This window comes from Drosophila kikkawai, chromosome 3L (genome assembly GCF_030179895.1).
Source record: "Drosophila kikkawai strain 14028-0561.14 chromosome 3L, DkikHiC1v2, whole genome shotgun sequence".
Classification (NCBI taxonomy): domain Eukaryota; kingdom Metazoa; phylum Arthropoda; class Insecta; order Diptera; family Drosophilidae; genus Drosophila; species Drosophila kikkawai.
Window position 1 is genome coordinate 2,125,987 of NC_091730.1, and position 23,713 is coordinate 2,149,699.

At 42.6% G+C, this 23,713-nt stretch overlaps 5 protein-coding genes across 9 annotated transcripts; 1 reads left to right on the top strand and 4 right to left on the bottom strand.

Annotated features, from left to right (window-relative positions):
• Positions 1–731: 731 nt before the first annotated feature.
• LOC108071658 (protein SCAI) lies at positions 732–11,510 on the bottom strand. Of its 5 annotated transcripts, XM_070285854.1 has the most exons (10): positions 11,023–11,509; positions 10,612–10,968; positions 4,564–4,713; positions 4,320–4,502; positions 4,026–4,256; positions 3,844–3,966; positions 2,314–2,774; positions 2,000–2,254; positions 1,729–1,932; positions 737–1,672 (listed from the first exon to the last, which is right to left on the bottom strand). In XM_070285854.1, the coding sequence occupies exons 3-10, from the start codon at positions 4,659–4,661 to the stop codon at positions 1,428–1,430; spliced, it is 1,800 nt and encodes a 599-aa protein (XP_070141955.1). In that variant the 5' UTR covers positions 4,662–4,713; positions 10,612–10,968; positions 11,023–11,509; the 3' UTR covers positions 737–1,427. The 5 variants fall into 5 exon arrangements, with proteins under 5 accessions (XP_017017950.1, XP_017017952.1, XP_070141955.1 ...); XM_017162461.3 differs by having other exon boundaries at positions 732–1,672; positions 3,844–3,978; positions 4,038–4,256; positions 10,612–11,510; XM_017162463.3 differs by having other exon boundaries at positions 735–1,672; positions 2,314–2,759; positions 10,612–11,509.
• A 310-nt stretch (positions 11,511–11,820) lies between these two features.
• ssp6 (short spindle 6) lies at positions 11,821–18,456 on the bottom strand. Its single transcript, XM_017162369.3, has 3 exons — positions 17,608–18,456; positions 15,193–15,555; positions 11,821–15,135 (listed from the first exon to the last, which is right to left on the bottom strand). The coding sequence occupies exons 1-3, from the start codon at positions 17,914–17,916 to the stop codon at positions 13,201–13,203; spliced, it is 2,607 nt and encodes an 868-aa protein (XP_017017858.1). The 5' UTR covers positions 17,917–18,456; the 3' UTR covers positions 11,821–13,200.
• A 125-nt stretch (positions 18,457–18,581) lies between these two features.
• On the bottom strand, positions 18,582–19,434 carry LOC108071605 (U6 snRNA-associated Sm-like protein LSm5). Its single transcript, XM_017162387.3, has 3 exons — positions 19,267–19,434; positions 18,991–19,187; positions 18,582–18,849 (listed from the first exon to the last, which is right to left on the bottom strand). Exons 1-3 carry the CDS (start codon positions 19,313–19,315, stop codon positions 18,820–18,822), a joined length of 276 nt encoding a protein of 91 aa, XP_017017876.1. The 5' UTR covers positions 19,316–19,434; the 3' UTR covers positions 18,582–18,819.
• A 782-nt stretch (positions 19,435–20,216) lies between these two features.
• On the top strand, positions 20,217–21,998 carry LOC108071650 (T-cell activation inhibitor, mitochondrial). The gene is made up of 3 exons (XM_017162445.3): positions 20,217–20,445; positions 20,509–20,933; positions 20,992–21,998. Exons 1-3 carry the CDS (start codon positions 20,358–20,360, stop codon positions 21,940–21,942), a joined length of 1,464 nt encoding a protein of 487 aa, XP_017017934.1. The 5' UTR covers positions 20,217–20,357; the 3' UTR covers positions 21,943–21,998.
• A 329-nt stretch (positions 21,999–22,327) lies between these two features.
• Positions 22,328–23,668, bottom strand: LOC108071571 (uncharacterized). Its single transcript, XM_017162352.1, has one exon. The coding sequence runs from the start codon at positions 23,666–23,668 to the stop codon at positions 22,328–22,330; it is 1,341 nt and encodes a 446-aa protein (XP_017017841.1).
• Between the last annotated feature and the right edge of the window lie 45 nt (positions 23,669–23,713).

A 23,713-nucleotide genomic window follows, 5' to 3' on the forward strand; every position in this document is an offset into this window, starting at 1 on the left:
AAGTTTGCAACGCAGTGAAGGAGACGTTTCCGACCCTATAAAGTATATATATTCTTGATCAGCATCAACAGCCGAGTCGATCTAGCCATGTCCGTCTGTCCGTCTGTCCGTCTGTCCGTCTGTCCGTCTGTCCGTCTGTCTGTCTGTCTGTTTCTACGCAAACTAGTCCCTCAGTTTTAAAGCTATCTGAATGAAACTTTGCATATAGTCTTCTATATGCTCTCACTGCTATATATGTCGGAACGGGCCGGATCGGACGACTATATAATATAGCTGCCATACAAATGTTCGAAAAATTTTAAGAAAAAAAATTATAACTTGGCTGTTTTTCAATAATTTTGCATCATTTTTGAGATATAGCCATTTTATATTATTCCAGAATTTTGGTAGAAATTTTATGAAAATCGGACGACTATATAATATAGCTGCCATAGGAACGATCGGGAAATTAATAGAAATAAAATCATAGCTTCGTTGTTTTTCAACGCATTTTTATTTACTCTGAGATATACGTTTTTTTTATTATTCTAGAATTTTGGTATAAATTTCATAAAAATCGGACAACTATATCTTATAGCTGCCATAGAAGCGATCGGTAAATGTAGAGAAAATATAAAGCTGGGAATGTAAAACTGTAACTGTCAAACTGTAAACATAATAAGTATAGGTAAAATGTAATGAAACTCTGTTTTGTGAGTGTTTTCAGCATTTAAATCTATAAAATAAACATCAAAACCAATCTGCAAGGGTATACAAACTTCGGCGTGCCGAAGTTAGCTTCCTTTCTTGTTTTATTTGTTACCGATCGATCGGCCGATACAAAAATTCATCGCTCATTTCCGGTTCCATTTATCGTTCGAGTTTCATCTTGTTTTTTGGCAGTTATCGTTTAGGTTTCCTTTTGACATGTTTTGTGGTTGCTGTTCTTGTTGCTGCTGTTGCGATATCTATATACCGATATCGGCTGAATATCATTAACTTGACGTATGCTTATGTCGCTATCTTTAATTATGTATATGCTAAGCAACTAACATTGGACCATTTCCATTGCGCGACGCACTATATAAGAAAACTAGCTACTTGATTAATTTACCTTTATCCATATATATGCATATATTATATATATATATTATGTTATGCTCGTATTTATATATTTATATTCGTATTATAATGCAGTTACGTTGCGTTACGTTATTAAAAAGAATTACGCCGGCAGCTGGGAGACTGCCAAAAGTAAAGGAAACCCATGGACACCCATCTCAGGCCCAGCCCAGCGGAAATTGTATATTGTACAGCGAAAGCATCCACCTATCCAGGCAGCACCAGCTAATGATCACCTGGTGCAGGTGCTGCCTCAGGCAGACTATAACCGTCACTGCCGCCACCACCACCACGATCAGGACCAGGACAATGGCCACAAAAAGTCATCAGTCGCACTCGGGCCCCTCCGAGAAGTGACCCCGCACGTCCAGGGCGGAGGCCAGCTGAAAGATGATGTGCGACAGCGACGGATGCTCCAGGAGCTCGTTGGCCGGCAGTGGCGGTTCGCAGCGTGGCCTCATGTGTCGCCCCCGGAAGCCGCGGTGCAGGCGCAGGACCACATCACAGAAGACAAAGCGGAGGATCAGGGTGCGCAGGAAGTCGTCGCCAAAGAACTGGACATAGGAGGAGTCTGAAAAACCCATGGATTACATAAGAGATTCCCATTAAATATATTCCAAAACTCACCTATAAATCCTATGCCCTGTTCGATCTCATCGATGCGACACCGGGTGACCAGGCGCGAGGCCTCCGTGATGAAGCGATCCACATAGGTCTGGCAGCGTTCCCAGTGATGGATGGGCACGTCGCCGACATTGCAGATGTAGCAGAGGGCGGTGAGCGGGGAGTGCAGGAACAATGTGAACAGCGACCCATGATGCTGGACATCAGCTGTGAAAAAAACAAACAAATCTTTAGCATTTTCTCTTCTAAAACCAAACTACAAGGATAATCTCACCCTGGAATGCGGGAGGCACATCCTGGGGCGACATGAGCACCACCAGCGGCTGTCCAAAGTAGCGCGGTATGTGCTGAAAGACAAACGAGTTGTCCGAGTCGATGATGATGAACATGGGCCGGCGTGTAAAAGGATACAGATCGCCGGGATAGAGGCAGTGATTCTCCTTGTACGACTTGCCGCGGCACGACAACCCGCCGCCGTCCACGCTGTCCCGCTTCACGCTGGTGGCCAGGCCGCCCAGCTCATAACCAACTGGAAAAGCGAAATTCATTTGTCAAGGATAACGATAAATAATAATCCTGATTACTTACAATCCTCGGGATGTTTGGTGGTGGAGAAGCAGCCGTCAGCCGACATGTACAGAAGCAGGGCACCGCCAAGCGGCAGTTCCTTGAAGCCGCTGGCCAGGAACACCAGCAGCTGGCTTATCGATGGCTTATACAGCAGATACTTGTGGGGATTGTCTCGAAAATGACGGCCATTCTCCATGTAGCCCTTAGAGCCGGGCACTCCATATGGCGGTATCCGACTGGCCGCCGGACTTGCATCATGACCATGCAGGCCATGGGCCATGCTCAGCGGATTCGTGGCCGATTCCGTGGGCTCGCGTTCCAGCGTCTGCAGCATCCGGAACATGTCCATGGTCAGTTCGGAGAACTTGGCTTGCTCGCAGGCAGAGCCCACGATCAGGATCTCCTGCAGGCTGAGCGTCATGTGTGGCGAGCGCTCGCAGGGCGGCGTCGTGAGCGGCGACAACCTAGAACCGGAACCACTGGACACATCAGTCGAGGTAGTCGCACTCGTCCTCCGGCGAATGGCGGGGCCCGTGCTTTCACAGAAGAATTGAGAATGTGGCGCACTAATGAGGTGACAAGGGTTCGGGTGTCGGGGGTGTAAGGGTGTCTTGGTGGGATCGGGGGTTTCAAATGATAATGAAATGATAATATTTTGTGGTGTGTATATGTCGGGTTGGGCCATTGAACTTTATTTTAATTTATATTTAAAACTATGTTTCAACAGTTTGTAGTGATTTTTTTTACCAAAAACATTGCATACTTTTGTGCACCATTTTAAGGGATTTTAAAATCCCATGGAGTTGTGTAAAACCGACATAAAATTAATTAAATTAAAGTAATTAATTAAATTTAATGAGTAAACCAATTATTTATAAAAATATTATTTATTTAAACAAGTATTAAAGATATTTCACAACGTTTCTATACTCATTTTAATTGATAATTAATAATTAACCAAATTAATTTCTTACTTAATCAGTAAGATTTTCATAAAATTATTTTACAAAATAATTATGTATTTTACTTTATAAAAACAACAGTTCCTTTGGCCCAACTCAGCTTGTGGTTGGATTTGTGGGTGTTTCGGGACAGAGAGTATGGGTAAAGTGCATGACGAAATGACAACGGTGAGTGTTTCTTTGGTGTTTCAAGTCTTCTGTGATAAGCACAACAAATGAACATAATCAACGGCAACTGAACTCAAGCAAAACTCGTATACCTACGCAAACAGAACAGGGCATATATATATATAGACAGGAGTGCCAAGGAAATCGTTATTAAATTGAAATCACTTTAAAAAGTGTCTAAAATTAGGCAATAAAATATTCTTCTTCTTTTGAATTAGTAATATATTTATAATAGCAAACTTTTAGACACCATATTAATAGTTTTTCGATTCCTTTGATACCCCTCATCGTACGTAGACATATGCGGACAGAGAGAGGCCACTGCCCAGCACCCCACCAGCTGTCCAAACTCCTCCTTCGCCGACGAAAGCACGGGCTAAATACGCGAGTACGGCTAGAAGCTGTGCCAACGACTCACCTGTGCGACAATATGATGGGATTGGAATCGGCATGTAGTACGGCCACCGCCGCCTCTGCCTTAATGAAGCCCTTGATCTCCTCCAGCACCAGCGACCACTCCAAATGATCCTCCGGCTCGTAACTGCGGGGAAATCTGGGGATTAATACGGAATACATAAGTGGGGCTAACTAATTAGTTACGTGTTGGTGTACTCCTGTATTTGCTTCTCCAGTTCGGTGACCAGCTCGCGCACCAGCTTCATCTTCTTGAGCAGCAGGCAGACGACTATGAAGCGGGCATAGTATCGCAGCTTTTTCACCATCAGATCGGGCCGATCCTCTTTCGCAGCCCGCGAGTAGTAGGCCCTGCCTCTAATGGCCGCATAGAACTGATACGCCTCATTCAGGTAGTTCGTTTCGCTGGTTCTTAAGCTAGAAAAATATAAGGAAAAATTGTTAATATATCCGATAAATCATATAGTTTTATATACTCACTAATAGTGATAATAGAGCTGGCCAATTTTGCTTGCTATTTCGCCGATCTGCCAACGCTTTAGGCCATACTTGGAGTCGAGCACCATGCGATGTTGCTGCTGGAACTTCCACAACTTGGTGTAAACATCGAAGGTGCGACCGAAGTAAGCTTGCCACTGCCGATGGCCATACTGCGGCAGATCCCTGTGATTAATACTAATATTAATTAGTTGCAACAATATTTTGATAGCTGAGACCGACTCACCTCAGCCCGTTGAAGAGCTGCTTGGACTTCTCGAGCAGGTGGCAGAACTCCAAAACTAGCTTTCGATCCTGTTCTTCCGTGGATTCCATTTTCACCATGCCGTTCTTCTCAACCGCCACCGCAATGTGTTATGTCTGCGAATCGGATCTGCTGGAAATGGAGATTATGAAAGGGATTATTAGGGAGTTTATGAGGGAAGAGTTAGAGTTAGCTCGAAAATGTATCTTAAAAAATGAAAGTTTAACAAGAAAGGAAGCTAACTTCGGCACGCCGAAGTTTGTATACCCTTGCAGATTGGTTTTGATGTTTATATTATAGATTTAAATGCTGAAAACACTCACAAAACAGAGTTTAATTACATTTTACCTATACTTATTATGTTTACAGTTTGACAGTTACAGTTTTACATTCCCAGCCTTACATTTTCTCTACATCTACGGATCGCTTTATGGCAGCTATATGATATAGTTGTCCGATTTTTATAAAATGTATACCATAATTCTAGAATAATAAAAAAAGCATATATCTCAGAGTAGATAAACATACGTTGAAAAACAACGAAGCTATAATTTTTTTTCCTATTAATTTCCTGATCGTTCCTATGGCAGCTATAAGATATAGTCGTCCAATTTACATAAAATTTTTACCAAAATTCTGAAATAATATAAAATGGTCATATCTAAAAAATGGTGCAAAAATGTTGAAAAACAGCAAAGTTATAATTTTTTTTCTGCAAATATATCGAACATTTGTATGGCAGCTATATGATATAGTCGTCCGATCCGGCCCGTTCCGACATATATAGCAGTGAGAGCATATAGAAGACTATATGCAAAGTTTCATTCAGATAGCTTTAAAACTGAGGGACTAGTTTGCGTAGAAACAGACAGACGGACAGATGGACAGACGGACAGACGGACAGACGGACAGACGGACAGACGGACAGACGGACATGGCTAGATCGACTCGGCTATTGATGCTGATCAAGAATATATATACTTTATAGGGTCGGAAACGTCTCCTTCACTGCGTTGCAAACTTCTGACTGAAATTATAATACCCTGCAAGGGTATAAAAATGTGCCTAAAAGTATACTATGATTTCAGTGTTTCATACTTTTAAGCTTATTTTGAAGAGATTTCAAATCTCTGGTCATTTTTAAAATTGAGTAAGATATTTCTCTCGAAACAAAAATGTATCTTAAAAAGTATAGTATCTTAAAGAGTGAAAGTGGTTTAAAAATCTGTCTTGAAGTATACTATGATTTTAGTGTTACGTACTGTTAAGCATATTTCGAAGATATTTCTACTTATTATTAAGACTAAGTAAGATATTTCTCCCTAAACAAACTAACTAAGACCATGTTTCCGATATGTATCTACCCTTCCAAATATCTATCTATCGGTGCACGTATCTATTGTAAACGAGATGGAGGAGGCAGAGGAGCAGGCGCTGACTGCCCACTTGAGATTCATTCAGCCGCTCGTTGAGCCATTGTCGATGTGGATAATATGGATAATGTGCATAATGACGATGATGATGTCAATGGGTTCGATGCTGATGCCGTAGCTTTGCTCACAATAAAATGAAATGCCTATGCGGCTTTTTTTATCCCCTGGCAATGCATATTAAATATTTAATTTTTATGTTTCCCAAAAAAAAACGAAGAACGAACGACGAAATACTGGAATTTCTGATTATGTTTGTTTTTCTAAGCGAATTTAAGATGCAAGGCTGGTTTCCCGGTCGCGATTCCAATACGAATTCAATTAAAATTTCAATTTGGTAAAAACAATTATGTAGCCTTTTAAGTGCACACGGACAGATGGATGAGATGGCCCGGGATACCCAGGATGAGAGAGATGAAATGGGATGAGACAATCGTTATACTGGGCTATGCATCAAAAGCTCAATTAATAACGCCCGACCAGGCGAACAGGCGACCAGGCGACTGGGCGAAATTGTTTGCACAAAAAAAAAAAGGAAAAATAAAAAAGAAACAGAAACCACACACACACGGGGGCCACAGTACGAGGAAAAACCCGGAAAATGTCGAGCAGGGCAGAGCAGGAAAACAGAGTAAATGCACAAAAGGGTCGGCAGTGCAAATGGCGCCGCAGCGGCCACATTGATTTGGCTTTGGCCAAACTAGGTCGCCCCACAGAGCACAAAAACTTTCAATATGAGCTCATCAGGCAGCAGCCAGTAGCCAGTAGTTTGGTACAGTGAAAACAAATATATGAATTCAAGATTGATTTAAAAATTTGCATATTTTTATTTAAAATTAAAGAGGAATGATACTGAAATAGTTGTGGATAGGAAATCACTTCAAATGGCGTCAAAAAGTATGCTATTAAATGTTAAGCACAAGGAAGATATTTTTTTCGATTTTGGAGTTTTTTAAAAGTAATTGGAAATTTTTAGAAATATTTTGTAATTTATTATAAATTTGAATTTCATTTATTTTACATATGACAAAATTTTTTTAAGTAAATACTGCTTATACATATTTGTATATATTTTTAATAAAAGCAAAATATTCTTGAAAAAGAATTATTTTTTTTTAATTTAAAGAAAAGACTTCAAATCAATTAAAAAATGTTCTCAAAACTACCTAAACTTTCTCTCTGTGCACCCTGAAATGGCAACAGGGGACACAAGATGGTAGCTGAGCGATGGTGTAAATATAGTTTCCCTTTCTTTTTTTTTTTGGGCCGGGGAAGTGCTGCTGGGAAACTGCGTCAAATATGCGTCACCTCGGCGAGCGAGCGGCCAACCAACAAGTCGATTGGGGCACACACAACTAGTAGGACACACATTTATGGCGCCCTAATCAAATTAAGCTTCCATTTAGCGCGTTGAAATTACATAATATGAAAATTACGCATACGCAGCGTTAACAAACAAGCGGCGAGTGGAGTGGAGGAGCCTCCACCGAGTGGCGAAAGCAAAACAAAGCTGACTCACTCAGTCACTGAATGACAGACTGGCACTGGCACTGGCTGCTGCTGCTGCTGCTCCTGCTGCTCCTGCTGCTGCTGACTTCATCATCGCCATCATCCTCGACAGAAGTTAACCAACATCATCAGCATGTCAACATGTGGAAGCCGGAAATGAAGAAACACAAATACTAAGCACAGTCGTTGCCACTGCGATGTTGCTCATTAACACCCTCCCTGCCTCCTGCTGTCTCGTCGTCCCGTTGGTCTTCCCTCTGAAAGTCCTTTGCCCCTCAGAACCCACACAGAGTGGAGTAGACAGGGCCATGCCGGGATGTAGTCTTTGCCACCAGCAAAAATGTCAAAGATGATTAAAGGAAAACTAATAATAATTAAAAAACAAAACTAAGCAACTTTAAATTTTGAAAAATTAAAAGAACGTAAACAATTTTTTAAGATGTCTAAAAGATGGTTCAAAAAAACTATAAAATTTGTGGGAAATTACGTCGAAAGGGATAAACAAAACTACTTTAAAATTAAAATATTGTCTTTAAGTATTTTAAACTATTTAAAGTTGGGATGATTTAATGATAAATTAATTCAGTTTCCAATTTAAATTCTAGATTTGGAAACTGTTTTTTTTTTAATCTTTTTAAAGTTTGCTAGAGGACATTTTTGTCGCCTTTGCCAAAGTCAGTCATATAGTTAACGCGGCAAAGTTCTTCCCCCTTTCTTTTCTTTTGTTGTAAGCCCTGTTGCTTGTGTTGTTGTTGCGTGTGTGACAATATGTACAACAGCAACAACAACAAGTAAAACAAGAAGAAGGAAAAAAGTAAGACACAAGCTACGGGAGCGAGTACAACTGTTGGTGGAAAATCCCAATCCCAGTCAAACAAAGCGTGCAAAAAAAAAAGGGAAAAAGCGGAGTATGCAACGCACTTTGCCGCTCATCGGAGAGTTTTCCAAAGGGGAGCAAGGAGGCGGAAGCGGCCAGCAGGCTCCCTTTTGACTGACTGCCAGTGCGTGCTTCTATGAGTGAGGGTGTTGTATGTGTTTTTCAATGCCCGCCAGCACTCTAGCAACAACAGCAGCAACATTGCCAGCAACTGCAACACGAACAACAGCAACATTACACAGAGAAAAATTTTTTAAAAATAGACTATCCTTTATTTTGAATAGATTAATATTAAGGAGATTATCAGAATACCTTAGTGGACATTTAATAAATAAATAAACCATATTTTAGATTGAAATAACTGCAATTTAATTGTTATTTTGCATCATTAAAAGTTTCCCTAATTATTTTTCATTAAATTATTATACAATTTCTTTCAGTGTCTCAACTATTCGCTGCTACTCCGCGCTCTTTGCTATTTGACAAAGCTGCACATTTTTTCCGTTTCGCTCCTTTTCTTTCTGAAAGTGGGAGTGTGTGTGGGTAAACAAGGAGTGAACTGTGTGTGTGTGCGAGTGTGTAGAGTGTGTGTGTTTGGAGGTTGGGTGTGTAATCCTTCAAAGGCATTGTAGGCTACACATTTAATGACATTTTGACGCTGCTGCCAACGTTGATAATGATGTTGTCGTACATGCAACGTCCGCATCCGCAGCAAACTTCAAGTTGTCTGTCCCCCCGAAAAAAGTCCTTTTCCTCCCAGTCCCCCCTCTTTCCGCCCATCCAGTCATTAGGACTTATGAATTTCGGTTTAACAATTGAGCAGCCTGGCTGGAAAACTTTGGCACAGTTCAGCCTTCATAATTAATGGTGAAAAAAAAAAGAAGAAGAAAATTCCACAACACTTTTACATATAAAAACCAACTACTTGAGTGGGCCAACTTTACCCTAATGATACAGACAGACGAGAGTCCGCTCTGGTCCGAAAGTTACAATTCTCATATCTCGCTGCAGACATCACACAGAGGCTGAGGCTGCTGCACAAAAACTTTGCCAGAACCAAAAAGCCAGCCAGGATGCGAGTGACCAGCGTGGAACTTTTCCCTTGGCCTCAGGACATTTTTTTTTTTTTTTTTTGCTGTTGCTGTAGTGAACTTTGTTCGACTGTCGCCCGGGGGCAATTTACATTTCACATTTAATTGGCAATTTCTATTTATCGAAATTGATCTCGCCCCCCGAAGTTGCCAAAAGGATGTTTGTATTTCAACACAGCATGCCGGCGAGTACACACAAAGAGGAAAACTGTGTGTGCGGATGGATAGTAGTAGCAGGAAAATTAAATTCATTCAAGGTACATGGAGCTTTATCTGTTCATATTTTAATTTTCTATATAATAAATGTCAAAGGGAAATTATTATTTATATATTTTGTTCTTTTTATTTACGAGTTGCACATTTTAATATGGGCAGAGAATAAATATTACATTTTTTATCGGACTTGGGACCTGTGGAGTACAGTGTGAAAAATGGGTATTTCTTATAGAAAATGTTAGATATTCTTTGCTTTATCTAAAAATTAAATTATATATTATTTTAATTGGTTTTTAGGTGTAAAAGACTCTTAGTTCAGGAAACTGAATTTATACTTAAGGTTTCTGAATAAAAATTTTACCAAAGTCAAAAATGGTCCTGCTAAGGGTTTCAGAAGGATGTATGAGGGATAGAACAGTGAAATATTCACTACATGAATTTTTTACATGCAATTTGCACATTTTTCCAGACAATAATCTCATTAAAATGTCCTGAATATTTTAAAAAATTGCGTTTCATATTTCTACCAAGTTATCAGTTTGCTTTAATCTAATAAGGATAAAAAACAACGTATTTTTTTTAGGATAAAAAATCATAAAAACCACGTGGTTATTTTAGTATAAAAAAAGTCTAAAAATTTGGTAACAATATCAGTTTTTTAACCACAATTGAGGTCTTTTTTGTTGTTCTAAAAATTTAGTTTACCTACAAAAAATGTAATTAAGATCTTGTAAGAGACAGGGAAAAACTGGTTCATTATCTTGCTTTTTCTTGTCTTTTTCTTTTGGAAGAAAGCCCACCTGCTTTAACAGCATCCTTGGGTAATTCTTGTTTCAATTGTCACAATTTATAAAATAATAAATAATAAAAATAAAGGAATTATTTTATATTCAATTAAAAAACTCACCTTATCATTGTTGTATCTGCTGCTGCTGCCACAAACAACAACAACAGAAACAGAAGCGGATACGGAAACAGCGAACTCGGTCGCAGTCGCAGCCTCTGCTAGCAGTCGCTGCCCGCTGCTGCCGCTACCGCCACCGCTGCCGCTGCTGCTGCTGCTCCTGCTGCCGACGTCAACGTCGCCGTTGTAGGTAGTTGTTGTTGCCGCCGTGGTGCAATTAGATTAGCCGTCTTTGTTGCCTCCGCCGCTGCTGCTGCTGCCTCTTCCACTGCAGACGTCGACGACGCCGTCTTAGCTTTGTTGGTGGCGCCTTGCACTTGACATATGTTTGCCGGATTCGCCCAGAATCAGGATCTGTATCTGGATCTTGGCCTCTATATCTACACGTCGAGCACTCGTTCACTTTTCACTCACTAGAAGGCAGGCCTGGACGACTCTTCTTTTCTTTTCTTTTTGCCGGTTTGCAACTGTTTGCCCACACACACGGATTTCACTGGGGATTGCGGATTCTCATTCTCTCTTCAATAATCACTGGGCGCTTTCTCAATTCTTTTGGGGGGGATTTACACGGATCTCGAGAGCGTTACGTGCGGGGGGATAAAAGCGGGGAGCGGCAATTGTGAGTGGAGAACGCTGCGACCGTCGCGTTTGGCTGCACAGTATTGAATTTTTTCGCATTTACATTTTTAACGAGGAGGGTTGGGGGTTGGTATTGATTTTTTTCGCCACTTTGACAGTTGTATAGTGCCGGTGCTAGCCGCCAGAGGGTGTGCGCTGACAGTTAACAATTTTTGCGGGGGTTGAACAGCTGATGGGCCAAAAAGCCGTTACAACAGTACATTTTCAAGGGAAAAGTCTCCAAGGGGGTTGAAAAGTTTAGAAATCTAACGGTAGGCGGCGACACCTTTGAGTTTAAACAGCTGATTGGGTGTTCCAAAAATCTCCAAAACTTTTTCAAAACCTTTTTGGGGAAATTTAAAAGATTTTCAATCCTAAAAAAATTTAAAAAATTTAAAATCATGATCCCAAAAGTTTTTAGAACTTATCAGAAACCCCTCTTCTCATAGGCTTTGTTCTATAATAAATTCAATATTTTGTTCTCTACTTTTTTGCATGGGTTTCACTACATGAACACATTTTTTTTAGTTTTATTGCAATACATAAAGTACAATAACATTTACATTTTGCATTACATAAAAGCGCTTTAAATAATATTTGGTTTTTGGTTTTGTTTTGTTGCTTGATAAAATTGCGACTAAAATTGTTGCGGTTTTAAGTGCCTGCTCTTTCACTATCACAGTGAAATAAATTACATTGTTTTTGGGATACAGTATACCATAAATATATATATATTTATATACGCTTATGTGTGTGTATATTCGTCATGTAAAACAGTAGCTAGTGTTGCATGATAGGTAACCATATTATATGGCATATACAGACATATTTATATATGTATAATCCCCTAACTATCATTTAAGACGCCAGATTTTTCATTCATTTGGAATATGCGCATGGCTTTTTTTTCAGTCTTTCAATAAATCCAAATAATCCTAACGTCCGATATACATTCTAGTTGCCTCAGGTATATATACCGCAAGTTTCACTCATATATAAGGTAGCTACGAGTATAATTTTGGATCTTAGGGATATTTTGTAACTTAATTTTGGAATCATCTACTCTTAGAAGTAACTTCTATTTTGGGTTCATTTTTTGTATATTGTCATGTGGTTTCTGGTTTTGCTAAATATTTACCTTATACGAAGGAACCTAGCGGTATATATACGTGATTAGTTAAGCTATGTGGTTTATGTTTAAAATTTGGCTTCTGGTTACCATTTGAAAGTAATGTTCGATGTTTTGAGACGCGAATGGAGTTGAGCTAAGTAAATCGTTTTGGAGGAGATTGGGGGTAGTTGTTTGTAGATTCAATGAGTATAGGGTTAATATAATAAAATTAAATTTCTTTTATTCCCTGGTCTCTCAGGAGCTCGAAAGTTTCCGTAAACTAAAAATATATTTTGATTCTTGAGTTGCTGAATATTTAAAAACCTAAGTTTTAAAACTTTTCAATATTATTTCACATTTTTACATATATAGTTTCAACTAAATATTTTTTTAGAATATAAATTATAATAAAATTAAATTTCTTATTTCTTTGGACTCTCAGGAGCTTTACAATTTCCCTAAACTTAATATATATTTTCATTCTTGAGTTAAAATTGCAGAATATTTGAATAACTAAGTTTAAAACATTTTTTCATTATTTTCTTAATTTTTCTGTACATTTTCAACTAAATATTTGTTTTATAATATCAAATATACAATATATTCTCAGCTTTTATAAAAATTTCACTTAAAACAAGACTTTCTTCACTAAAAATGTAGCTAATATTAAAATTTAAGTAACTTTCAGCTCTATTTTTCCAGATAAATCAGATATTTTACATCCAAACCATAAAATTTGTATACTCATTGAACCACGTAACCCCCAAAAATCTCCCTTTAACTCTAGGAGCTTCATCCTCCCCTATTCTTAAGACGGTTCCTGGCTAACATCTTGGCTTGTTTTCGGCCTAGACAAGTGTTACCTACAATCGCGTGGCCTCTGACACGGTCTGAACATCTCCTGCACCTCCATGCACCTGCTGACTGGTCGTGGTGGTGGTGGAGGTGCCCACATCCGTGGTGGGACGCGGCAGGTGCGAGTAGTAGCCCATCTGGCAGGAGTTCTGGTGGGTCAGCTTCTGGCTTTGGCTTAGCTGGTACTGGGCCGCCTTGATGGCAGCCTGTTGCTGCGGCGTCAGGCAGTCACAGGCGGCCAGCAGCTCCTCCGTGGACTTGGCTGTAATGGTCGTCGTTGTGGTGGTGGTCAGCTCGCCCACAAACTCGGTGGGCGGTGGTGCATAGTTTTCCACATCGCCATAAGTGGAGTATCTACCGTAGGGATTTCTTCGTGGCATCGAATGACGCTGCTGGGGAAGTTGCATCTTCACCGCCGGGTTGACGGCCACCGTATCCAGGTAGCCATAGTTGAAGTGATAGCCCGCCTTGGTGGCCAGATTGTCCCAGGACTTGGGCTTCTGGACGTAGGCTATGGTGTTGGGATATATCTGCGAGGGCTGCATTTGTGCAGTGGCCACATGGTAGCCCTGATGATAACTAGCCTGCTGCTGTTGCTGCGGATGATGATGATGGTGGTGGTGTCCTTGATGTGGCTGTCCCTGCTGAGGGACTTGCTGCTCGTAGGATTGCCTGGACTTGGTGGAGGGCTGCCGAGACTGACCTGGCTCGCTCTTAGGATCCCAGAACAGGGTATCCGTGCTAATGGAAGTGGTGTAGGAGGCGGAATCTCCTGGGGCGAATTCACTGGAAGTGCAGGAGTGTAGGCTGCAGTGACTGGCCAGGCCGGAGGCCAAGTCAAAGTACCTGGAGCGAGTGCTGCCAGTTTGGGATTGCACCTGGCAGGGATTCTGCACCTGGTGAGTGGCATAGTGATGGTGATGGGGCACTGCTTGCGATTGCTGCTGCTGCTGTTGCTCGTGGCTGTGGTGATGATGATGATGGTGATGGTGGTGCCCAGACCCATTGGCATTCGGTGAGGCATGGGACTGGGACTTGGGTCTGACCCTCTGCTCCTTGCTCTCCACACGCTCTCGATCCCTTTCCCTATGCTTGTGCTTGTGCGTGTGCTCCTTGTGCTGGCGATGGCGTCGCCGCGTTGGCACACAATGGGTATCGCAGCAGGGACTGGCCAGATCGTAGGCATCCAGGCTGACATTGTCGGGCGCCGGCAGAGCCGACTTCTCCGCTGATTTCCAGCGAAAGTGTCCTAGGCAGGGATTGCACGAGTGCCCCACGTGACAGTGCTTCCCGGAGGACTTCTCCTTCTCCGACTTGGGTGGCTTGGCCGGCGGTTTATGCTTTTCGCAGGTGCGGGGAGGTGGAGCCGGTGGCTTCATCGATCCACCGCCAGTGGTGCTGTGGTATTGCGTGGGCGCTGTGTTCGTTGGCTGACTGACTGTATTCGTGTCCACCGATTCGGTTCTCTGCAGGATGTAACGCTGCTGTTGACCACTAAGCGGCGGCTGGTGGTCACTACTGCTTCGCTGTAGTCCTAGGCCATCGATATAGTCCTCCGAACTGCCATGGGTGGGTCTTAGGACATATCGATAGGTGGGATCCAGGTAGTGGTAGGTGAGCATAAACTGAGCTGGCGGCGGTATGATGCCCGGATGTCCACCGACTGCCGCCGCCGCCTGTTGTCGTGCTGCCATGTTGGCCACATCCTCGGTGGACAGGGCGGGACGATAGAAGCCAGTGTCACCGCCGCCTCCCTCTGTAGGAGAAACGCCTTCACCATCGCTGGGCGAGGTATTAGCAGTGGCCTTCTTCCGTGCAGGCAAACTGTGCGTCTTCCACTTGCCCTCCAAGAGTTCCCGTTCTCGGAGATGAACCCTCTCCAGCTCGTTCATCTTCTGCTGGAGCATGCTTTGTAGTTGGATGTAGCGCATGTGGAGGTCCACCTAAGGGAGAAGTGGGAATTAGAGGAGCCTCTTAGATGATGCCTTAAGATACTTTACCTTCCTCACACAATCCTCAAAGAGCACCACCATCCGCATCCTGGTGTCGCACTGCTTGATGAACTCCACAATGGTCTTGTGGTCAGCCTTCTCCATGTCGCTGCCATTGATGGACAGGATGACATCGCCCTCGCGCATCCCGGCCCTGTAAGCCGGACCACCATACTCTACATAGTCCACATACGTGATCATTTCCAGCTCCTCATCTCGCTTGTAGTGGATGCCATAACTCTGCAGGGTAAAGCCATACGAGTCATTCTTCTTCTCCACTATAATAGTGCGTCGCCGTCGATCCTCATCCGGCTTTGAGGCCAGGAAGCGTTCGGACTTGTAGCGCCCCAGGATATGGGTGGAGCGGGAAAGCTGAAATAAAAGGATAAAAAGAGGGGCAGACGATGTAGTGCCGATTTGCGGTGAAAGTGAAGACTTGTATGCTAAACTATCGTTAGCACTTCCGGGTATTTACACGTCTGCGGAATGTGGCACACCGAATGGCCGGCAGGCAGGTGTGGTGCAGGTGCTGACGGTGTTTCAAACCATCAAAATGATGTTTGCCAAGCCCATGCCCAATCCCTCGTCCTCGCCGCTCTTCCTGCTTTTATTGAAAGCATTTCTATGAATACAGGATGAGGATGAAGCCCCCCCAGCAGGTAGGCAACACTTTCGCTGCGGGAAAGCGGGGAAAAGCAAACCAAACAAATTGTGCATAGACTTGGATATATACAGGTGGGGGGAAGATAATGGGAATAAAGGGAAAAGTTATACATTTTGAGAAATATTTGGTTGAAATTTTGAATATGAATTTAGGAATAGTTGTTTAAAATATAAACCGAATATTAAGAACAACAGAATGATTTTAAATTATTTGTAATTTCCCTTATTTTAAATTGTTTTAAAATAAATTTGTTAACTAATTTTTAATTAGAAGAATAACATGCAAAGATTACTGCTAAGATTCAAGATTATAAACTAAACAAAATAATAATTTAAATATTCATTTGTATTATGTTTTAGTTTGTCTTAAATAATATATCTAAATCTGTCCGAAAAAATATAAATATTTATGAAGAATATTTAAAATATACATATATGAATAGTATTTATAAAAAATATTAAAAATATATATGTATTCTTTAGGCTTTCTTAAATATTATTTCATTAAAGACCGCTGTAGTCATACTATTTGCAGCAGCTCAGATAATATACAAAATGTATGAAGCTCAGATACAAAATATAAAATGCAGAAATAGAACCTTACTGGTCTTTCATTAACGCCCTCATTGTGCGAAGCGTAATAAATGGCCTGAAAGGCTTTTGGTTTTTGGACCACCCTTGGCTCCTGCGGCTATAATGCCATCGGCTTGGAAGCGCAAATTGTGTGGCATTATGTCGGTACCAAAAAAGATAGTAGTAATTTAAAATGAAATTGTTTCTAAATAAAAAAGCAGGCGGGAAAATTACTGAATTAAAAACTCAAGTAGTGCCAGTAAATAAAGATTAAAATAGTAAATTGAAGATTAAAATGGATTTATCATCAAAATTATCTTAAAAAATGAATTTTATATCTTTTCAATAAATATTTATAGAAATAATCAAGATAAAGAACTTATTTGTCAACCAAAAATTACCCTAGAAACCCAATTTATAACCTAGTTAAATTTCTTATTCATTAAGACTTTACTTAATTTATAAAACAAGACTTTACTTAATTTATAAAACAAGACTTTACTTAATTTATAAAACAAGACTTTACTTAATTTATAAAACAAACAGAAAGGTATTTACTGTTTCCTAAGTATGTTTCGTGATAATAAATCAACTATATTCAACCCTAATTACATCCTCGACTTGCTAAAAAATAATAAACCCTAAATATACGCCTCTAAACGCTAGGAAACACTTGAAATAATCCCCTCATGCTTTCATCGACCCATAAATTAAGCCAACTGGTTAATTTTTGTAATTGCCCGTGCCAAAGTCAAGGCCCTTTCGGTGGACTCATCCGCTTCCATCCGCCTCCGCTCGCTGGGCGTATGATACATTACAATATATGACTATTTCCAGGGGCATTGAATTATTAACACTTGATCGACGACGACGGCGGTTGTTGGCGGCCGTTGAGGTTGCCTGGCGAAGCGTAAACTATGCATAACGACCCCGCCGGAGGTTAAACAGCTGGGGCTGCACCGAAGCGGAAACCACCACCACCACCCACTCGACGGGCAACCAATAAACCACCACCCACAGCACAGCACAGCTCCCATCATCCACCACCACCCGCAAGACAAATTCAATTGAGCCAGCACTGCAGGACCTTGTCGCATTATGATGACTCAGTGTGTGGGACGCAATCCAATTCATTTGGCGACCATTTGGATACCAGGATACCAGTCCCCCTTGGACGGACGTACATACCTGCGCATACTCGATTTCCTCATCGCTGGCATCGAGGCTCTTGTGAAACTTGAGGCGTCCCAGGCTGCCGGTGCCATTGACATACTGATGAGACGGCTGATAGTGCGGATTGCCTTGGGAAGAGTGGTGCTGCTGGTGCATCATCATCGGTTGATGCGACTGCTGCTGCTGGAGGCAGGCGGCGGCAATCAGAGAGCCCACGGAGGTGGCATTCGAGGCTGAGATGGATACAGCCGCTGCTGTGGTGGCCGCACTGCTCGCCGCCGTGGCTATGCTCTGGCAGCTGCTACTCATCGGCTTGCCGGCCATCTTCACCTCGTCGTTCGTATTGATTTCTTCACGCAGTCATAATTACAGGCGGCGGATCACTCCGCCAGATACAGAGATACCGACGACACCGACAGACACCGCGCCAGAGACACCAAAAGCCGATACCGACACCGAGAGTGAGATTTGAAAAAGCGGAACACCTCCTCCAGCGGCCAGGTTCAGACACAGAGTAGTGATGATGATGATGGGCAATTACAATTAGTCATTGCCATTCATAAAAAAGTTTACTCCGTTGTAACTCGGTTGCGTTTATCAGTTTTGTATTTGTTGAGGGAGAACTTTTCCATATTCGAGCGAGCCGAGGCAGCGTTTGTTTTTTTGTCGCGTGAGTCTGTTTCCGCTCGGGTTGTTCCACTTCCGCTGAAGCTTGCTGCCGTACTGAACCGTTTTGGAGCCGTCGTCTGGGTGTCCACAACGGAAGCGGGAGCTTGGAGAACTTAGAACGGAGAGTGGTAATAGCAGAGCGAAGCACGGAGAGCACAAAATGCACCCACACGCACTGACAGGGCCAGCAGGGAAAAGCGGTTTATATTTATGGCACATGTTGACTGCTGTATTGCTCAGAGTAAAGCAGCGCATGCGCTTTAAAAAAGCATCAATAGGTGTTAAAAGTTTATGGAAGAGTTAGAAATTATTATTTAAAATTATATTCTGAAATTTTTATTATTTTTCTAACTTTGGAAAGGTTAAACATTGGCCTTATTTAATTTATTTCAAAGGTTTTTAATTTTCCCTTTTTTCAACATTCTTCTGTTAAGCGTGACTGTTAATTCTCAATACCCTGTTAACATACTGTTAAGTGTATGTAAATTTATTCACTCATAGAAACTCGTGTTTTTTTTGGTTATTTTAGAAATGTATTTGTTTACAAATTGAACTTTGCTACTCCGCCAGCTCGCCACCAGGCACCAACTGCAATATAAACAAATTAATAACAGATAAATATAACATAAAAAGAAATATAAATATAACATTTAATGCAGATATTTGTCAGATAAATAATCTGTATTAAATATTATATTTATCTGTTATATTTATAACATAAACACTCACCATCGTTATGTTATTGCCATTCAGCAAAATCTGATCCAGTTTGGTAATGCGGCGTCCATCTGGTGTGTTCTCGTACTCTGTGACATCGTCCAGGAGCATGTTGACAAAGTCATCGAATCCCAGCAGCGTGCCCACCATCTCCTTGTCATTCTTCATGATAATATGGATGCGGGAGCCAATGCATTTGTCCACCAATTCTGTAAACAGATTCCAAGGAAGCCGGTTAAGGTTAATATCTCTTGTTAATTTCACTTTTCAATTTCACAATTCACTAACCCAGAGGCATCAGCGTGGAGATGTTAGCGGGTGGGGGAACAGCAGTCATCTTTCCTGAGATTTGTTTATATTTTAGTAACACAAATTGTTTAAAACAATTGGAACTTTGCGAAAACTCCAGCAGGAATGCGAGGTAAACAATGCGGATTAGCGCGGTGAAGCTGGTCACTCTGAACTATCGGCTGCCGATAGACTTGATAGAGATGACAATTTAGCCTGCCAAATATAGCTACTAAATAGCTAATAATTAATTTAGTTATTGGAAGAGGAGTTATTAATCACAATAGATCTTTACACCAGGGAAGCACGGGACAGACTGATGGCAGCGCAGAGATAGCACTCTTATTTATAGGCTGTGAGAGTGAGAGAGATGGTAGTCGTAGTGAGAAAGCCAGAGCGAGAGCGAGCGAGAGAAGAATACAATGAAGGCAGCTCTGCTATAGCGCTCATATTTGTAGGCTGTGAGAGTGAGAGAGATGGCAATCGGAGAGAGAGCGAGCGAGAGGGAGAGCGAACGAAAGAAGAAGACAAAGAAAGACCAGCGATAGCGCTCGTATTTATAGGCAGTGAGAGTGAGAGAGATGGCAATCGGAGATCGAGCGAGCGAGAGGGAGAGCGAGCGAGAGAAGAAGACAATGAAGCCCTGCGATAGCGCTTGTATTTATAGGCTGTGAGAGTGAGAGAGATGGTAATCGGAGAGAGAGCGAGCGGGAGTAGAGTGAGTTATGGTAATAAAATCAAGAGATACTGTGGCCCATTGAGGAACGTACAGAGAGTCGTAAAGAGAGTGAGAGAGACAGAGCTATGGCGGGTAATATAGAGAGACAGAAAGAGAGAGAAAATGGCCCCACTGCTTTGCAATATTAAGTTCTCGCCAGCGCACAAAATCGCTAGACTCGCAGCACTTTGACACCATACGATAGTTGACGATTTCCAGCGATTTGCGCAACGGTCACACTAACCGTCGGTCTTTCATAATTTTCAAGATCAGGAGTCATATATCTCAAATATTTGAGTAAACAGCCGTCTCTGCCATATGCTGGCCAACTGGGACGAGGGGCAGGGTTGTGCCGCTGCTCGAAGCTTACATAATGTCCGTGTCGCTGGTCCCCCAACTACGGAAATTGGTCAAAAGCAGGCAGCACTTCCTGCTGCTTCTGCGTCGATCACTGAACCAAGGTCAGTTAGCATTTTGAACACAGCCCCCCGGATATCATGTGATTCTCTTCGGTTCTTGGGTAGATCTGACCACGGCTCTGAGACCCTTCTACTTTGCCGTGCATCCCGACTTCTTTGCCCAGCATCCTGAGCAGCGGAACACCAATGAGAACTCCCTGAAACTTCTGAGCGAGCATTTGGAGGCCTTGTACGAGCGCCGCCTGCGCAATGAGGACACCCAGGTGCTCAAGTTCTATGTGCGTGCCAGTTCGGATGCAAACAAGCGCGACTCCTTCCGGCTTATACAGATACGCACGGACAGGCAGAGCACGCGGGATCCCAAAAGATTTATACAAGGATTACTTGAGTCCTGCAACCTGTCCACGGAGTATGTGAAGAACATCAAGGCACAACCAGAGCCGCCCAAGAGTTCGGGCTTGGAGTTCAGGCAGAGTCAGGATTATCACTACGATGCGGAGTTTGCGGAATTTGAATCTCAGCTGAGGAATGTTCGTAGAACAAAAATATCTATTTAAAAAACAAAGTTAATACTCTTTAAACCCCAAGGAGCGTGCCAGCAAGCGTCCCGTGCTGACCACCTGGCTGGAGGAGAATGCGGACAAGGCCAGGCAACGGGTCAAAGAAACCGCCGAGCTTCAGGCGGAGATTGACAAGCTGCAACGGGTGCTGGTGGAGAAGCTGCAGCTGCGCGATGCTCGCTACGAGTGCGGCTGGAACATTGATCACTATCGTGGCTGCCTAAAGACCCTGGAGCGTTTGGCCAACACGCATCTGGTGGAAATGTCCCCCCTCAAAGGACGCATTGTGGTTTTTGCACCCTTCACGGGCATCAGTCTGGAGGGTCACGTGATGCTCTTCACCGGCGATGTGCTCAGCACATGGATTGACTTTATCAAGAACATTCCGCATCATGATGCCTATTTGAAGGTAGTGCCTGTGTATGAACGAACCTTGTCGCAGGTCCTCTTGGAGATTCAGATTGGGCGGCGCAAGTTTATGCCCAAGCAGCAGGCCAGCGGCTATGCCAATCACCTGATGAAGGTCACCACCTCGCTCAACGATTATTTAGGCAAACAAAAGTACCCAAAGGAATGGCCAAAGACGCTTAAAGAGTTCACCATTGTGGTAGAATCGGAGGCGGGTCCCCTGATGGTGAGTCCCACGGGTCAGTTCATCACACCGGCCACCTGTCCGGGTTCCATACTCGTGGACTTTATAACCCAGCACATGGAACTAGCCAGAGAGCGGATGAAGAAGTACGCCCAGGACAAGCATGTCGAGCAGGAATTGATGGATGCTTGCATCAAGCAGCTGCAGCTGCAGTCTCTGACCAAAGATGATGCCGTCACCCCGGACAAGATGATAGCGGCGCTGCGAGATTTGTCCCAAATGCAGGTGCAGCAGCAGCTAAAGCAAGGCAAACTGCACATCACCCACTACTATTCGGTGTTGACCGATGGTGTGGTGTGTATACCCTGGGACTTTGCGCAGAGATAAATAGAATTCTTCTCAAGTGTGCCTTATTAGTCGAAAAATAAATTTAGTAATAATTTTATTGTTATCTCAAAGAATTGTGGTTTCCTCTTAAGGTAAAGGGGATTTCCCTTATTTTACTTTAATAGATAAGACGGATTTCTAAACATTTTTACTATTTACTCCACGATTTATTGGTTGACTTTTGCTGATAAAAAGTGATAACCTTTAATTGGATTTTATTACAGCGGAAAAGATATGGAAACCAATGAATCTTCACATATTTGCCCATGTGTCACACGTTTTGCAATAATTCTCAGAAATACAAAGCAAGAAAATGAGCTCAAACTATTTTTACAATGCACAGATATAACTTTAATATACAGGATACAACCACTTCTGAGTAGGATTAAACATAGCTGCAATCCTCCAGAGCCCAGGTGCACTCTCTCTGATACTTTTTGAACTCGGTAACGTTCCGGGAGTAGACTTGACGCTCAACTCCAACAGTTTGAGAGGGATCTCCGGCACACATAACGGACTTCTCTGTAGCTGCATCCAACAGGGAGATACCACCATTACCGTACACCACTCGCCACCAGGTAAACAACACCCGGCTGTAAATGTTCTTGACAGCACTGGCATTGGTTGGTTTAGGAATATGCTCATCATGGGAAAGGTAACGTTTCCAGTAATCACTGTAAAAGGCAAATTGCGGTCGGCTGTCGTTGGTGAGGAGACGTTGCACAGAAAACGGAGCCTTGACGCTTCTCCAGTCATTGTTGCACATAAGCAAGGTTCTCGGGCACTCGTGCATGTAGAGATTACCATTTGTCACATTTCGGATGCACACCTTCTGGGCTGTGTACAGCAGTTGCTCCTCCTTGGAGAGGCGAGCATAGACCTCTCCTCTCAGCGAGCCATCTACATCCCTTTCGAAACCGGGCTTCTCCAGTAAACTTCTGAGGTTACTCTGCAGGGCCTGTAGAGTCAGAAGATCTGCTTTTCCAGTGGCAGATGCCCTTTCATATAGTTCGAGATTAGCCTGGGTCAGCAGGTTCAAGTTGCTGCTGAAGTTTTCAAGCCGTTTCGCCACGCTCAAGGGGGTTTCCAGGACCAGAACAGCGTCGAACAGTGCTTGTAGTATGTCCTTTAGATAATTAGACGGAATCAAGTTCAAGTTTAGCAAAGGAAAAGTCGTGTTGGGATTGACTGAGTACAATTGAGCCTCAAAAAGCAGAGCACAGCGGCCAATGATGGTCTGGTTGAGTAACAGCCACCAACTGGAAGGAATATTACGTCCAGACAGCTGATAGTAAAGATTCAAGACCTTTGCTGTATCGTTTCGCTGAGTGTTTTTCCATAGAGCGCTGAGTATATTATCATGGAGCTCCCATTTCCTGGTTTGGTCCTTTAACGGCACATCGGATCGCCTGGATAGCTCGTCGTACAAATTTAGAATATCTGAGGGATTGTCCAAGTGCTTCAACTGCCACAGCTGCTCCCAAAGAGCAGAGTAAATGGCTTCCCTTAACTCGTGCGTCTGGGCTTCATCTGCCCAACTGAGGACGATGTAGCTCCTTGACCAGTTTCCATTTATCTCCGACTCGATGACAGAGACCAGATTGGTTGGCACCGTTGTGGCATTGTAGAGGGACAAGGATCCACCAGTGTAATGTTGAATATCAAAGGCTCCGCAGAGACCCAAAAGACCCAGGATGAGCACGAGGCTAGACGTTGAAGTTGCCATTCTGGATGCACTAACTGTTTGCCCGTGAAAAGATCCACCTTTTAT

What these genes read in the sequence shown, in the direction of transcription:
- LOC108071658 (XM_017162461.3), bottom strand. Translation starts at nt 4,661, where the DNA reads ATGGTGAAAATGGAATCCACGGAAGAACAGGATCGAAAGCTAGTTTTG. An exon ending in CCCATCATATTGTCGCACAG is followed by an intron (nt 2,775 to 3,843) that starts GTGAGTCGTTGG and finishes TGATGTGTCCAG; the next exon opens with TGGTTCCGGTTCTAGGTTGT. An exon ending in CACCAAACATCCCGAGGATT is followed by an intron (nt 2,255 to 2,313) that starts GTAAGTAATCAG and finishes TCGCTTTTCCAG; the next exon opens with TTGGTTATGAGCTGGGCGGC.
- ssp6 (XM_017162369.3), bottom strand. Translation starts at nt 17,916, where the DNA reads ATGGCCGGCAAGCCGATGAGTAGCAGCTGCCAGAGCATAGCCACGGCG. An exon ending in AGGAAATCGAGTATGCGCAG is followed by an intron (nt 15,556 to 17,607) that starts GTATGTACGTCC and finishes CTTTTATTTCAG; the next exon opens with CTTTCCCGCTCCACCCATAT. An exon ending in TTGAGGATTGTGTGAGGAAG is followed by an intron (nt 15,136 to 15,192) that starts GTAAAGTATCTT and finishes CTTCTCCCTTAG; the next exon opens with GTGGACCTCCACATGCGCTA.
- LOC108071605 (XM_017162387.3), bottom strand. Translation starts at nt 19,315, where the DNA reads ATGACTGCTGTTCCCCCACCCGCTAACATCTCCACGCTGATGCCTCTG. An exon ending in CTCCACGCTGATGCCTCTGG is followed by an intron (nt 19,188 to 19,266) that starts GTTAGTGAATTG and finishes ATCTGTTTACAG; the next exon opens with AATTGGTGGACAAATGCATT. An exon ending in ATGGCAATAACATAACGATG is followed by an intron (nt 18,850 to 18,990) that starts GTGAGTGTTTAT and finishes TTTATATTGCAG; the next exon opens with TTGGTGCCTGGTGGCGAGCT.
- LOC108071650 (XM_017162445.3), top strand. Translation starts at nt 20,358, where the DNA reads ATGTCCGTGTCGCTGGTCCCCCAACTACGGAAATTGGTCAAAAGCAGG. An exon ending in GCGTCGATCACTGAACCAAG is followed by an intron (nt 20,446 to 20,508) that starts GTCAGTTAGCAT and finishes GTTCTTGGGTAG; the next exon opens with ATCTGACCACGGCTCTGAGA. An exon ending in TTGAATCTCAGCTGAGGAAT is followed by an intron (nt 20,934 to 20,991) that starts GTTCGTAGAACA and finishes TTAAACCCCAAG; the next exon opens with GAGCGTGCCAGCAAGCGTCC.
- LOC108071571 (XM_017162352.1), bottom strand. Translation starts at nt 23,668, where the DNA reads ATGGCAACTTCAACGTCTAGCCTCGTGCTCATCCTGGGTCTTTTGGGT.